Source organism: Myotis yumanensis, unplaced genomic scaffold (genome assembly GCF_028538775.1).
Source record: "Myotis yumanensis isolate MYYU_CA2020_CCGP unplaced genomic scaffold, mMyoYum1.0.hap1 SCAF_1, whole genome shotgun sequence".
NCBI classification, from domain to species: domain Eukaryota; kingdom Metazoa; phylum Chordata; class Mammalia; order Chiroptera; family Vespertilionidae; genus Myotis; species Myotis yumanensis.
Genome location: NW_027223752.1, coordinates 206,896,123 through 206,912,492, shown reverse-complemented (window position 1 = coordinate 206,912,492; position 16,370 = coordinate 206,896,123). Strand labels below are relative to the sequence as shown.

Sequence of the window (16,370 nt, the reverse complement as noted above, 5' to 3'; positions counted from 1 at the left end):
TTCCTCTGGGTATTGTGTCGTCTCTTCATTCTGATTATCTCCTGATGGTTCAAAGGTCGAGTTGCGTGGGCCTGGGCCGTGCGCAGTGGGAGGCTCCCACCACCCTAGTGTCACTGAAGAGCTCTGACACTAAGATGTGTGGTTGTTGTTGGTTGGTGGGAACCAGGCTCGCTCTGTGTCAGTGTTGCCAACACTCAATGTGGCCTCGCGCGTGCCCTTAGAATTAGGGACCCTGCCTGCACTGTGATGAAATAGAGGCCCCCCTGACGCGTGTTTAGCACCAGAGCAGAGCCCCCTAGCTTGCGCCAGGAGTCAGAGTTCCCCAAGAGTTCAGTATCAGAGTCTCTGTTGCTTCGCGCAACCTCACCTTGAGAATCAGGGTCCCTGTGTGCCCTTGCACCAGGAATTGGATTCACTGGCTCTTAGTATGAATGCACAGGAAATCAGGATCTCAGGCGCAGGTGATAAGAAACACAGTCAAGTCACTGGTGCTTGGTGCTGCCTCCTGCCCTGAGAAACGGGGTTTCTGGGCCTGTGCTAGGCGGACAAACTCCCGTTCGCGCGATTGCTCCCAGCCCAGGGCTGTGATGCCAGCAGTGCGCACAGGATTAGTTCCTGGTGCTGTGCGCGTTTTTGCTCCCAGCCCAGGGCTGTGATGCCAGCAGTGCGCACAGGATTAGTTCCTGGTGCTGTGCGCGTTTTTGCTCCCAGCCCAGGGCTCTGAAGCCCGAAGTGCGCATAGGATCAGTTCTAAGGTGCTCGCGCACTTTCAGGCCAAAGTTTCTGCAGCGCTGAGGCCCCGGCAAGGGGTAGGTCTATCAGTTAGTTACTCTGGCACTGCCCGCGATCCTGGGGGAAGGGGGGATGGGCTCTGCTACTCACGGATCTGCAGCAGGGATCTCCGAACTTTCCGTGTCTGCAGGTCTGTAGCTGTGGTCACAGGTCTCTGTCCCCAGTGGCTGCAGGGTCCTGGTATGCGTCTGAGATCAGACTGGGTGGTGCTGAGGCCAGGATCCTAGTCTCAAGCAGCTCTGTTTCCCAAGATGGCGTGGTCGCTGTGCCTCTGCTGGCCGCCCAGGAGTGTCCGCCCCTCCGTGGAGGGGCGCAGGCCTCCTCTGGGCTCCCGCAGTCGCGCCGCCCGCAAGTCGCCGCCTCCGGGTTAGTAGCCGCTGGGTTAGTAGCCGATCTCTGGATGCCGGTAGGTAACCGCTTCCCAAGATGGCGTGGTCTCGCCGCTGCGCTGGCGCCCAGGGGGAAGTTTCAGCCTCAATCTCTAACCATCCGCATTTTTCAGGAGTTCTCTGTCTTTCCTGGCTGCAGACTGTCTCTCAGCTGAACCTCCCCAGCTTGATCGGGCTGGTTGTTACCCGTTTCAGCTGCTCGCCCCTATCTGCTCCGGGACGAAGGACCAACACGTCCGTCTAAGCCTCCGCCATTTTTTTTCTCTCAAAATAAGTTGTTTTTAACATCCAAATCCCCTGCCCAATAGAAGGGGTGGTGGAATGCCTTTTGTCATAGGTGTGCATATGTCCTTTATGATTGGTATTTCTGTCTTCTTGGGATATATTCCTAGAAGTGGGATTACTGGGTCAAATGGGAGTTCCATTTTAAATTTTTTTAGGAAAACTCCATACTGTTTTCCACAGTGGCTGCACCAGTCTGCATTCCTACCAACAGTGTACAACGGTTCCCTTTTCTCCACATCCTCGCCAGCACTTGTCATTTGTTGATTTGTTAATGATAGCCATCCTGACAAGTGTGAGATGGTAGCTCATCGTTGTTTTGATTTACCTCTCAGCTGATTTGTGACTTTGAACATTTCTTCATATGTCTGTTGGCCTTCTGTATGTCCACTTTCGAAAAGTGTCGATATAGGTCCTTTACCCATTTTTTGATTGGATTAATTGTCTTTCTTTTGTTAAGTTGTATGAGTTCCCTATAAACTTTGGAGATTAAACCCTTATTGGTGATAACATTTGCAAATATGTTCTCCCATGCAGTGGGCTTTCTTGTTGTTTTGTTGATGGGTTCTTTTGCTGTGCAGAAGCTTTTATTTTGATGTAGTTTCATTTGTTTATTTTCTCCTTCATTTCTATTGTTCTAGGAGATGTGTCAGTGAACATATTGCTACGAGCTAAATCTGATATTTTCCTGTCTATGTATTCTAAGATTTTTGTGGTAGATTTTTATGGTTTCCCATCTTATGTTTAAGTCCTTCATCCATTTTGAGTTTGTTTTTGTATATGGTGTAAGTATGTGGTCTAGTTTCATTTTTTTGCATGTATCTGTCCAATTTTCCCAACATTTATTGAAGAGACTGTCTTGACTCCGTTGTATACTCTTGCCTCTTTGTCAAATATATATATATGTATTTTTTTTAAATTAAAAATGTATTTTTATGGATTTCAGAGAGGGAGGGAGAGGGAGAGAAACATCAATGATGAGAAAGAATCATTGATCGGCTGCCTCCTGCACATTCCCTACTGGGGATCAAGCCCGCAACCCAGGCATGTGCCCTGACCTGGAATCGAACCCAGGACCCTTCAGTCCACAGGCTGACACTCTATTCACTGAGCCAAACCGGCTAGGGTTTCTCAAATATTAATTGAGCATAATGGTTTGGGTCGACTTTTGGTTCTCTTTTCTGCTCTACTGGTCTATATGTCTGTTCTTGTGCCAGTACCATGCAGTTTTGAGAACAGTGGCTTTGTAATATAACTTGATATCTGTAATGTGATCACTCCAACTTTGTTCTTTTTTTCTCAGGATTGCTGTGGCTATTCAGGGTCTTTTTTTTTTTTAATTCCATATAAATTTTTGGAGAGTTTGTTCTAGGTTTGTGAAATATGCCGTTGGTATGTTTAGGATATTAGGCTTTTATTATATAGAATCACCATTTTTTACAACAGCCACAACACAAAAACAGGTTTCTTCCTCCTAACTCATATGCTTATCTGTTCATCTCTAAAGATTCTGAGGAGAGGACAAGTTCTCATGAGTCCTGAAATGGCTGAAGAAAGTATACCTCCATCATTAATATACAAAGAGAGGATGCTAATGGGTGGGCATTTTGATATTTAAACCAGTCACAACCAAAATACAGAACCAGAGATGATGTTCAGATGAACATTTACTCATGAAATCAGGTGGAGGAAATAAGATAAATAAAACAAACTAGGTATCAACCAACAGTTTTGCTTATTATTTTTGTCAGTCTTAAACATTTCAGCAAAAGTATGAAATATCATCTGCTGGAATGCCATTGGTATTTTAATGGGGATTGCATTGAAGCTATAGATTGCTTTGGGTAGTATGGACATTTTAATGATGTTGATTCTACCAATCAATGAACACGGTATATTCTTCCACTTGTTTATATCTTCCTCTCTTTTTTCAACATCCTGTAGTTTTCCAAGTACAGGACTTTTACCTCCTTAGTTAAGTTTATGCTCAGGTATCTTAATTTTTTTGATGCAATGGTAAATGGGATTTTTTTTTTTTTATTTCTGTAAGTTCATTATTGGTGCATAAAAATGCCATTGATTTCTGGATGATAATTTTGTATCCTGCTACATTGCCAAATTCATTTAAGTCTAATAATTTTTTGATGGAGTCTTTAGGGTTTTCTATGTACAATATGTCATCTGTGAATGACAGTTTTACCTCTTTTCCAATTTGGATGCCTTTTATTTCTTCTTTTTGTCTGATCGCTATGGCTAGCACTTCCGTGCTATGTCGAACAGGAGTGGTGAAAGTGGAAATCCCTGTCTTGTTCCTGTTCTTAGGTGAAATGGTTTTAGTTTTTACCCATCAAGTATGATATTGGCTGTAGGTTTGTCATATAAGGCTTTTATTATGTTGAGGTGTGATCCCTCTGTTACCACTTTGCTGAGAGTATTTATTAAGAAAGGGTGTTGGATTTTGTCGAATGCTTTTTCTGCATCCATTGATATGATTATGTGGGTTTTGTCTCTCAATTTGTTTATATGATGTATCACGTTTATTGATTTGTGGATATTTTACCAGTCTTGCATCCCCGGTAAAAATCCCACTTGGTCATGGTGTATGTGTAGTACTGGTTTTATGTTTTAACATAGACTCCTTTAGTTTTCTCTTGTCCGAGAAGCTCTTTATGCTTTAATTCTAAATGATAAATTTGCTGGGTATAGTAATTGTGGTTGTAGGTCCTTGTTTTTTTCATCACTTTGCATATTTTGTGCCAACCCCTTCTCACTTGCAAAGATTCTGTTAAGAAATCATTTGATAATCTTATGGGAGCTCCCTTCTAGATAAATGCTTATCTCTTGCTACTTTTAAGATTCTCTCTTCAGCTTTAACCTTTGGCATTTTAATTATGATATGTCTTGGTGTAGGTATCTTTGAGTTCATTTTTTTGAACTCTCTGCACTTCCTGGACTTGTATGTCTATTTCCTTCATCAGGTTAGGGAAATTTTCTTCATTAATTTTCAATTCCTCTCTTTCTTCTTCTTCAGATACACCTATGATGCAAATGTTAGGACACTTGATGTTCTCCCAGAAGCCCCTTAAACTATCCTCATATTTTTGGATTCTTTTTTCTTTTTGTTTGTTGCATGTCTTCTGCTACCTTATCTTTCAAATCAGATTTGATCCTTTGCTTCATATACTAGTAATCTGTTGATTCTCTCAAATGTATTCTTCATTTCAGTCTTGTTTTCTATCCCCATTTATAAAAAAAAAAAACAAAACCCTCACTGGAGGATATGTTTATTAATTTGAGAGAGAGAGAAATATTGATGATGTAAGAGAGAAGCATCGATCGGTTGCCTCCTATACACGACCCTACTAGGGTTCGAATTCCAACCTAGGTAAGTGCCCTGATCAAGAATCAAACTGGCAACCTTTTGGTAAACGGGACGACACTCCAACCAACTGAGCCACCAATCCAGGGCTCTATCTCCATTTTTATATTTCCTGTCTCTATGTCGAAGTTCTCTGTGATCTTTGAGCATTTTTATAACCAGTGTTTCAAACTCTGCACCTAGTAGATTGCTTGTCTCCATTTTGTTTAGTTCTTTTCCTAGAGCTTTGTTCTGTTCTTTCATTTGAGTCATTTCTTTTGTCTCCTCATTTCTGCTGCCTCCTTGTGTTTGCTTCTAGGTATCAGGTAGGGCTGCTACGTATCCTGGTCTTGGTAGAGGGGCCTTATGTAGTAGGTGTTTGTGGGGCCCAATGGTGCACTCTCCCTGATCACCTGCGCTAAGTGCTCCAGATGTGTGGGTTGTGTGTGCCCTTCTGTTATAGTTGAGCCTTGATTGCTGGTGGACAGGACTAACCCTCAAGCTCATAGACTGTGAGGACTGGCCATGACTACAGTGGAGGAGCTGTTATGCAGGAGCTGACCCTATGGTGCAGGACCTGCTTTAGGAGGGCTCCGGTACCTGGTGAGTCTGCCCTTTGACTTATTTGTGGAGGTGGTTGGGTGGTGCTCTGGTGTAGACTGAAGTGGCCACCAGGTATGTTGGTTCTGGGGCCTCTTTGTAGGTGCAGGCCAAGGTTAGCTGCTGTCTATCTCCTTCCCAGGGCCGCTTGGTATCAGCTACAAAGTGATCTGCAGATGACTACCACTTGTGCTGGGTTTGGAAGTGCTTGGCTCGAGAGGCTAAGCTGCTAACTGAGGCCAGCTTCCACTAGTGCTGGGCTTGTGGCTACTTAGCAAGAAGAAGTATGGGGCATGCTGAGACCAGATGCTGCTTGTTTGGGGTTGTGAACCTTTGAGAGATTTTAGGAAAGTCCGCAGCAAGAGCCAAGACAGGCCGTCTATATTGAAAAGCCACTGGAAAAAGCTTGGGTGGAAGGGGTCTCAGGGAATCACCAGGGCAGGGGGAACAGTGATAGCCAGATTGATGGAGGCTCAAGATACAGTGCGTGCCTGCACCTGCAGGGGGAGAGCTTAGCAAACAATGGCTTTTGCCAGCCCTTCTGTCTGGGAGAAAGCTGCCCCTCCAGTCCTCACCCTAACCTAAAGCCAGACATTTCAGTTCCTCCCTGTATGTCCCTGGCATTTTTTGAGCTGCTGCCTCAGTGCTGAAGTTCAGAGGGAATAACACCCTGTGCGCAGACACTGTAAAAGGGAGGACTGGGACTCCAGCAGCTCTCTTACTCACCCACAATTTGTTCTGGTTTTCAGTCAGAAGTTATGGGGACTTCTCTTCCTAACAGTGAAACCCTGGGTTGGGGGAGCCTGGCATGAGGCTGGGACCCCTTGCTCCTGAGGAGCATCTCTGCAACTGAGATATCCCTGCACATTCTCAACCACCAAACATGGATGTAGGACCAGCCCCTTTCGCATATCTGCCCCTCCTAGCAATCTCAACATGGCTTCTTCTATATATTCTTAGTCATAGGACTTCGGTTCAGCTAGACTTCAGGTAGTTTTCAATGATGGCTGTTCTGGAATTTAGTTGTAATTTTGATGTGGTCATGGGAGGAGGTGAATACAGCATTTACCTATTCTGCCATCTTGACCAGAAGCTTCTCTTGCATGTCATTTTTAATTAAAAATAGTCTATTTCCCTAAAAAATTAAAATGTGATTGGCATGCTTTGTTAAAATCAAATATAGTAATATCTTACCTGTAGCCCTTGACCATGGACCATTTGAAGTTGTTCTTGAATTTTTCTTAGTTCTTCTTGCTGCCGATGAATATTCGCCTCTATCATTCGTGTCCGTTGTTCCAATTGGTCTTTCAGATGCTGCATGGCTCCTAATTGTGCTGAAAACTGAAACTGAAGTATCATGAATGAAGAAAGTATAAAGTATTTTAGAATTACTTATTTCTCATAATTGTGCAATGAGAAAAGCAAGCAGTATATCATGAGCTAAGAATGTCTTGCCAGTTATCAAAGGATGCCTATCAGCTAGTTTATCCATCTTTGCTTGCCTTTGTCATACTGGAGCTGGACTCTACAAATAGTTCTCCTTTGCCAGCAGGCACAAACTGAGTGACACCAGTTTATGGTGCTGGAGGATACTACAAAGGGAGGTGCTTATCTTTCTGGTTCTGGTGTTCTTCCTTCTTGCTCTTCTGCCAGTGGATAGCTTCCTACTAGGTCTCATCCACCCTAGCAGGTAGTTCTCCAGCAAGTCTCACTAGGATCCAAGTGGTTAGCTTCCCAGCAAATTTTATTGGTACCCCAGCAGGTGGCTTCCTTTTCTCTAGCCCTAGTCTGTGACACCTCAGTGAACTTCTCTACCATCCATTGGCTACAGACACATCTCCCCCAGTGGGATTTGAGTCTCAGCCTGGCCTAGAAGAGAAGTTTAGGGGAGGGGTTGAGGAAGTCTTCCAAGTTGTTCCTTCCTTAGGTACTCTCCCTTTCACTATGGTTAGAGTTGCTCTCTATATCTGTTATCTCTGTAGTCTTAAGAATTTAGTAGTTAATCCCTCTTACTAATTAACAACCTATATATATAAAAGCCTAAGCAACCAAATGACTGGTCACTATGATGCACACTGACTACCAGGGGGCAGACGCTCAAAACATGAGCTGCCCCTTGGTGGTCAGTGGGCTCCCACAGTCAGCTGACAGACGGGAGCCAGACACAGGGCTCATGGCTGGTCACCGCAGCTCAGAGACTGCAGCGGAGTGGCAGCGAGTCTACCGAGCGGCGGTGGCGGCAGGCGCAGTGGGGCAGGGATGAGCAGGAGTGGCAGGCAGGAGCAGCAGGCAGCTTTGGACTGCCAGTTTCTTCCCCATCCCCGCAGTCTATGCCGAATCCGTGGACCGGGCCTCTAGTGTTTTATAATACCCCTGTTCATTTTTTTGACTCCCGAATGCATCTTGACTGATTAAAAGTACACAGTGACGTTAAAAAACCTGAGATCATACTGTAGATCCATCACTTGTTAGAACAAATTACTTAATTTGATTTCTACCCTTTAACAATGGAAAAAGTAGCCTGCATGTAGAGTTATTCTTATCAAATTCTGACATCCCTAGAATATCCTCTTTGTGCACATCATTAGGAACTTACAAAATCTGACAGATAACCAACCATAATATTTTTCTCATATTTTCAACTGAAAGTGTTCTTGGGTTAAGTACAAAACATAAGCTTTTAAAGACTAAGCAATTATGAATTAATGAATACATACATGAATGAAAAAAAGTTATTCTATTAACAGGGCTTTCAGTCTTACTTATTTCTCTATGGTTTACCTGAGTGATAAGCAGTTTTTATTTACCACTGCTTGAAATTGAGCCATATTTGGGGATTCACTACTTAAGTCTACACTTAAATTATTTTAATTACACTCATTTAATTTTTTCCATGAATATTCAGCACAGGATACAGTATAAGAGCAGGAAGAATTTTATTTTATTGGAAATCTGTCTGAGTCTTAAAATAGTCTTCCAAGAGTGAACTGCATCTAAAAGTGAGAAATGCCCCCCAAAAGCTTTTAGTCAACTTCAAAAGTTTGCATTGAGGATACAGAATATTACTTTTCAAAGTATACAAACCCTTAACTTCTGAAGTTGATAATAACCAGACCATATATTAGATTACATATGGTGTTAGAAAATACTACAAATGTAGTACCTCAACTCTCTCATTCCTTTATTTTTTTAAATATTATTCAAAATGTTATATAAAAATATATTTTATCCTAAGTAAATTTATTTATACCTTTGGATAATTACATTGCACCACTTACAGAACTTCTATTAAGTACAAATAAGAAAACAGAAACAAACAAAATAAATAAAATCATAGAACTAAGAGGCAAAGTATCTTTATGAACAAAACATATGAGATTTGAACACTTATTAACATTTTTGACACAGCAGATATTCTTACTTCATGAACATATCCCTTTAAAATGTTAAATGCTTATTTAGTATCTTGAGATTAATGAACTAATATTGGAAGTATGTCTAAATTTTTACATAAAAATTGTTAACTTTCAGAATAAAAAGCATTTGAGGACTCGATGTTAAAAACTGTGACAACTGCATATAATATTTAATAACACAATGCTATTATAAACACCTTACATGATCATACATTGTTAAAAGTCAAAATTATGACGTTTAGGAAATTTAATGCATTGTCAATATATGTATATCAGTATTAATAAATAAATAAATGCCATATAAAGCAAAGGTATTTTTTAAAAAAATACTGTTTTTATCTATCATCATTTGAAATTAAGACATTGTTAAGTGAAGGTATATTTAATGCTAAACAAACCAGTAAGAAAATTTTGGATTATTTTACTACTAGTCAGTAATTTTTTTAATTTGTCTGAGGCACTGAATGAGTACGGAATCATAAATGACACGCTGGCAATTTATAATAAAAAGCAATTTCTTGTCACTTTTGTAATACTTCTCCTTTGTCTTGTTAACTTCTGTATTTAGGCCTCCTTCAGGACTCAGATTAAGCAAAAATTCTTCCAGAATGTTTTCCTTCACTTTCTCAGGCTGCACTGTATCCATCTAATGTGCACACCTATCGGGCTATATATCCTGAATATAGCCTATGTATTGAACTGCAGTTCTCGTCATTGTAAAAAAACATTTTAGTATAGATATTACATATTTTGTACTATCACCACCTGCAATATCTGATACATACAAGAAATTCAATAAATGTTCTATTTGTGAACAAATGAATGAATGCATGAAAATTACTTGATTCTTCCAATATCCATAGGAAGAACAAAATGAACAGCTATATTTCATCTGTAACACATTTCTGTCTGCAGTGTTTCTCAATTGAGGTGTTATAGCATATTAAGCAGGTAATTCTTTGTTGTACAAAACTGTCATGAATCTTGAAAGATAATTAGCATCCCTGGTCCTTGCTTACTAAACTAAGGGCCAGTGGTACCCCCAAAACAATGACAATCAAAAATATCCCCAGATATTCTAAATGCCCACAGTTGAGATTACTGCATCTGTAAGAATATTTTTAAAATCTGTACTAACTTAAAAACAATTTATTATTTCAAAACACTCAACTGAAACAAACAAACAAAAATACCTGGGACATGCCTTGTGGAACTGGTAAATTTGTGGCTTGAGACATCACTGGCTGTGTTAATGATTGACCAACAGACTGGGAATTTATCGACTAGAAGCAAAATAGAAAACACTGGAGTGATGATCATTCCCATACATGAATATTTCCACCAGAAATACCACCATGGTATCTTTATAACTGAATTACAATTTGCCTCACACTTTTTTAGCAGAGTACAGGCATGTCTTCCCCTCTACATTGAAAATGCCTATTCCCTACTCATGTTTTTATCTTCCAAGGCATCTGCCACATTACCCTGCATGGGCTCTCAATAAAAGCTGACTAGGTTTAATTGGAAGTCATTAGTATTTAAACTCAGATGAACTATTTTAATCTTTATAGAATGGGAAAATGAACCAATGAGTTTCTAAAGACTTGGATGACTGTTTTCCCCTTTTAATAAATCTTTATGCAGAAGAATATTAACAAAAGAGTTACCTGAATACTAAATGATGACCTCCTTTGTGCCATCTTTTCATGAGCTGGTAAATGCTGTCTGGGAGGAGTGCTAGTGTCCGTTGGGATCTTTGTTGGTGTTGCTGAGATTAGTCAACAAAAACAGAAGAGAATTAGTACTTTATAAAATACAGTTTTTAAAAATGAATCTTAAAACATACTTCAGTGAATAAAAATAAGGTTTTTGAGCTCCTTTTCTAAATTATTCAATAAAAGTGAAATCTATAACAATAAGATGATTCTTTTTAATTACTCCTTTTTTAAGGACAAAGAAAGGTTTGAAATAGAAAAATTTCAAATATAATAATGATTATGACTCCTACAACTCAATAATAAAAAAATGAATTCAACTGAAAAATGGCCCAAGAAATTGAATAGACATTTCTCTAAAGAAGACATACAAAAGACCAACCAGTATATGAAAAAATGCTCAACATCACAATCATAAGAGAAATGCAAATCAAAACCATAATAAGATATTACCTCACACCAGTCAGGATGGCTATTAATTAAAAAAACAAAACACAAAATAGACAAGTGTTTGCAAGAATGTGAAGTAACTAGAATTCTTGTACACTGTTAGTAGGGATACAAAACAGTACAGCAATTGGAAAACAGGGTGGTTTCGCAAAAAAATTAAAAACAGAACTGCCATATACGATCCACCAATCCCATTTGTGAGTATTTATCAAAAATACTTGAAATTAGGATCTTGAAAAATATTAGCACTCCCATGTTCACTGCAACATTATTCATAATAGCCAAGAATTTGAAACAAGCTATATGTCTATTTACAGATGAATGGATAAACAAAATGTGGTATATACAGCAGTGGGCAAAAGTAGGTTTACAGTTGTTCATATGGAAAATAATAAATAATACAAAAATAAACCTGTGTTTCACATACTCACAACTGTAAACCTACTTTTGCCCACCACTGTATTATAAACAATGGAATACTATTCAATCTTAAAAAAGAAGGAAATTATATAATATGCAACAACTGGATGAACCTTGAGGACATTAGGCTAAGCGAAATAAGCAATGACAGAAAGATGAGGAGTGCATGACTCCATTATCTGAGATATCTAAAATAGTCAAATTTGTTGAATTAAAGAGAATGGTGGTTGCCAAGGGCTCGGCAGAGGGAAAGTGGGGAGTTACTAATCACTGAGCATAAAATTAGAGTTAAGCATTATGAATAAGCTCTAGAGATTTACACTACAGCACTGAACCTATAGTCAACAATAACACTGTACACTTAAAAATTTAACAGGGTAGGTCTCATTTTAAGTGTTCTTACCACAATAAAATAATATTTTTTTGAAAAGGAACAGCTATAGTAGGGGAAAATTTTTTCCCTAAGATTTCAGAAATCCTATGTTTAACCTCTGATGTTCTACCGACAATGTTGAGTAGTTCACCACAACCTCTTTTCTCCTTACTATTATATATATAGTTTTAATACCATGAGATATTAAAAATTACTTTTGAAAATAGGTTACTAATAACAATTATGCAAGTCTTCATAAAGACTCTTTAAAAACTTTCAAAAAGCAAATCTGAAGAATACTTACTGGCTTTACATGTAAAATAAATAAAAGGAATAAACAGTTTTGCTTTCTTTTTGAGGGAATTAAAAACAACAACATCAACATTACTACACATCTATTTTATAGGTTACTTCATAAACATAATTATTTGTTAAATGTGAGCAATATGCCTCTTACTCACTGGAAAGTTTAATATATTTTGAAATGTAAAAACTATTTTAAAGTACCATTTGATTAACAATGCTGATACTAGTAACACAATTTAGAAACAATCTCTTTAAAGAAGTCTGCTTTCAAGCTAGAGTACTCACAGGATGGGTCTGAGACTGCAGTGTGAGATGATTTTCTTGAACTACGGGAGGAAGCAGAAGGGGTTGGGCTGTGATCAAACCTTTCCAATGCTTCCTTGAGACTGACTGTGTTTATACGGTTATCAGACCCAGAATCTTGGCTCTAAGGAGGAAGAGTAAAATAAATGTTTTCTTGTGGTTCAGTTCAGAGACCCCAAATTATCAATATTGCTTACTAAGCCTTCTCCCCCAAAATTAGTTTTCACTCATAACAAAGCAATGATATTTGTGTATTAAATAAAAAAATAAAAATTTATTTTTTATAGCCAGATGGTTTTGGCTTCATTCTCGATTTAAAGAAACAACAGATGCAAAAGAATGAAGGTGTACTCTTACCATATACCATACGCAAAAACTCAAAATGGATCAAAGACCTATCTAATCATAAGAGCTAAAAACTATGAAACTTCCAGAAGGAGCAAAGCTTTATGACCTTGGATTGGCCAATAACTTCTTATATTTGACTTTAAATGCACAAGCAACGAAAGTGCACCAGAGAAAAGTATAGCAGAGTGGAAAGGCAACCCATGGAATGAGACAAAACATTTGCAAGTCATTTACCTGATAAGAAATTAATACCCAGAACATATAAAAAACTATATAATTCAACAGCAAAAACCCCCAAATAATCCAGTTAAAAAACCAGTAACGATCTTGCAGACATTTCTCCAAAGAAGATATAGAGATAATCAATAAAGAAAAGATGCTCAACATCAACAATCATTAGGGAAACACAAATCAAAACCACAATAATATATTACTTCACATCCATCAGAATGGCTATTATGGGCGGGGGGCGGGGGGGGACACACACACAGAAAATAACCAGTGTTGGTGAGAATATGAAGAAATTGGAATTCTTGTGCACTGCTGATGGAAATGTAAACTAATGCAGCTTCTATGAAAAACAGTAAGATGGTTGCTTAAAAATTAAACATAGAGCCCAGCGGAGTGGCTCAATTGGTTGGAGCATCATCTGTGCATTGAAGTTTGCCAGTTTGATTCCCAGTCAGAGCACATACCAGGGTTTTGGGCTTGACCCCACCTGGGTGCATACGGAAGGCAACTGATCAATGTTTCTCTCTCACATCAATGTCTCTGTCTCTCCTCCCCTCTTCCACCCTTTAAGCATATCCTTGGGTGAGGATAGATAGATAGATAGATAGACAGATAGATTTAAAAAAAAAAAAAAGATAATTTGCCCAGCTGGTATAGCTCAGTGGCTGAGTGTCGACCCATGAACCAGGAGGTCACAGTTGAATTCCCAGTCAGGGCACCTGAGGGGTTGTGAGCTCAATCCCCAGTAGCGGGGGGGGGGGGGGGGGGGGGGGGGCGTGCAGGAGGCAGCCAATATATGATTCTCTTCCATCATTGATGTTTCTCTCTCCCTCCTCTCTCTGAAATCAATAAAAACATACCTTTAATAAACAAAAAATTACCATATGATCCAACAATTCCATTTCTGAGTATATGCTCAAAAAATTGAAAGCAGAGGCTCAAACAAATATGTGTACACCCATGTTCATAGGTGCATTATTTACAATAGCCAAAAGATAGATGCAACCCAAGTGTCTAATGATGAACAAGTAGATAACAAAAATGTGGCATATACACACAATTAAATATTATTCAGGAAATTCTGTCACATGTTACAACATGGATAAACCTTGAGGACATTATGCCAAGTCAAATAAGCCAGTCACATGAGGACAATTACTGTATGATCCCACCTGTATGTGGTGCCTAAGGGGAGTCAAATTAATAGAAAGTAGATTGGTGGTGGCCAGAGGCTTGAGAAGGAAGGAATGGGGAGTCATGGTTTAATGAGTATGGATATGGAGTTTCAGCTTCGGAAGATGAGAAAGTTTGGTGGCTAGTGGTGATGACTGCACACCAGTGTGAATGTATTTAATGCCACTGAACTGTACACTTAATACTGGATAAAATGGTAAATTTTGTTATGTGTATTTATCACATTAAAGCAATAAAGAAAGTGTAAAAAATAAACATCAGAATAAAGATGGCACTTTATATAAACAAGGTACTATAAGCATCTTTGTAAATTCAGCATATGATTGCTCAAAATCCTCCTCTTCACTCTAACACTGACTTTTCTACAGAATTTCAATATCCATGTGGATGATTCATCCAAAAGTCTGTACTGGCCTCTCAGCTTTCTAGGAACTCCTCATCTCCAACAACAGTTTTCCTCTACTCCATGTTAGGTGTAATCCCTACACTTCCTAGGACAACTTAGCTTTCTGGTTTTACTCCTACCTCACGGCTATTTCATGCCCAATGTTTAGCATTTGGTTGTTATCTCTCTCTACATCCATTCCTTTGGTTATCAAATTTAGACTTGTGACTTTAAAACCACCCTACACTGAAGTTTCTCAAAAATATATCTCAAATGGACCTAACTGCCAGTAGAACATGGTGGTAACAATAATCATGGTGAGAAAGCGGACAGAGTATGTTTTGGAAGTAGGGCTAGTTGAATTTACTAGGATTGGACACTGGCATGAGGGAAAATGAAGAAGCAAAGGGGAACAATCTATATTACTTTAGTTTCTATAATGGTCCTCATTTCCAGGAACCCTAGGTTTAAAGCACTTTTCTCAGAAAATTTATTTTATTAGAACATACTGGATATTCTTCCTCTACATATACAAAGCTTCTTTAAAACATTCTTTCATGTGGGATCCATGAGAGCAGAGAACTTGTCTGTTATTCACTGCTGCATTCTTACCATCTAGACGCAGCGGTTCTCAACCTGTGGGTTGCGACCATCGGAAAACATATAGCATATCAGATATTTATATTACGATTCATAACAGTAGCAAAATTAAAGTTATAAAGTAGCAACAAAAATAATTTTATGGTTGGGGGTCACCACCACATGAGGAACTGTATTAAAGGGTCACGGCATTAGGAAGGTTGAGAACCACTGATTAGAGCAGCCGTGGGCAAACTACGGCCCGCGGGCCGGATCTGGCCAGTTTGAAATGAATAAAACTAAAAAAAAAAAAGACCGTACCCTTTTATGTAATGATGTTTACTTTGAATTTATATTAGTTCACACAAACACTCCATCCATGCTTTTGTTCCGGCCCTCCGGTCCAGTTTAAGAACCCATTGTGGCCCTCGAGTCAGAACGTTTGCCCACCCCTGGATTAGAGCCATGTCTGGTACTTCCTGGCACACAGAAGGTACTTAATAAGGTTTACTGAATGACTGAAAAATATCACCCATACTCACCCTGGCACACTGCCTAACACACTTTTTATATAGATTCTTGCCTCTTCTCATTCCACTTATTTCTGCAAGTCGAAAATACCTGTGGTAGGCAATTTCTGACATGCCTCATGATTCCTACCTTGTGGTATTCACTCCCTTATATAATCCCTCCCCTTGAGTAGGCTGGACCTGGTGATTTGCTTCTCATGTACAGAACAGCAAGAGAGATGTGATATCACTTCTGTGATTAGGTTACCAAAGATTTTGACTTTCATCTTGCTGGTTTTCTCTCCCTGGATCTTGCATACCTGCTCTGATGCAAAGGACCACCTGGAATGGAACTGAGGGTGACCTCTGGCCATCAGTCAGCAAGGAATCAAGAACTCAGTCCAAATGCCCATGAGGAATCAGATCCTTCCAACAATCAAAGCGAGCCTGGGGCAGGTTCTGCCCCAGGTGAACGTTGGATAACTGTGGCCTCCACAAACCTGATTACACCTTGTAAGAGACCCAGGCTGACACCTTGACTGTAGCCTCCTGACCAATTCTGAACCAGAGGCCCCAACTAAACTGTGCCTGAACTCTTAACCACAGAAACTAGGAGTTAATAACTATTATTTTACATCATTAAGTTTTGTTACACAGCCATAGGTAAATAATACACTACACTTCTACATGATATAATGAAAAGAGAAACCAGAGTTC

General features: G+C 39.4%; 1 protein-coding gene across 9 annotated transcripts in view; it reads right to left on the bottom strand.

The window, feature by feature from the left end:
• The window catches only part of CLOCK (clock circadian regulator), a 159,205-nt gene that overhangs the window by 18,908 nt on the left and 123,927 nt on the right, over window positions 1–16,370 (bottom strand). For 8 of the 9 annotated variants that reach the window (XM_070396399.1, XM_070396391.1, XM_070396381.1 and 5 more), the window contains 4 exons: window positions 12,390–12,531; window positions 10,508–10,608; window positions 10,031–10,120; window positions 6,616–6,768 (listed from right to left, as the gene is read on the bottom strand). In XM_070396399.1, coding sequence (XP_070252500.1) covers window positions 6,616–6,768; window positions 10,031–10,120; window positions 10,508–10,608; window positions 12,390–12,531 — 486 coding nt within the window. The remainder of the gene's footprint in view (window positions 1–6,615; window positions 6,769–10,030; window positions 10,121–10,507; window positions 10,609–12,389; window positions 12,532–16,370) is intronic. The other variant, XM_070396434.1, reaches the window with a different exon arrangement.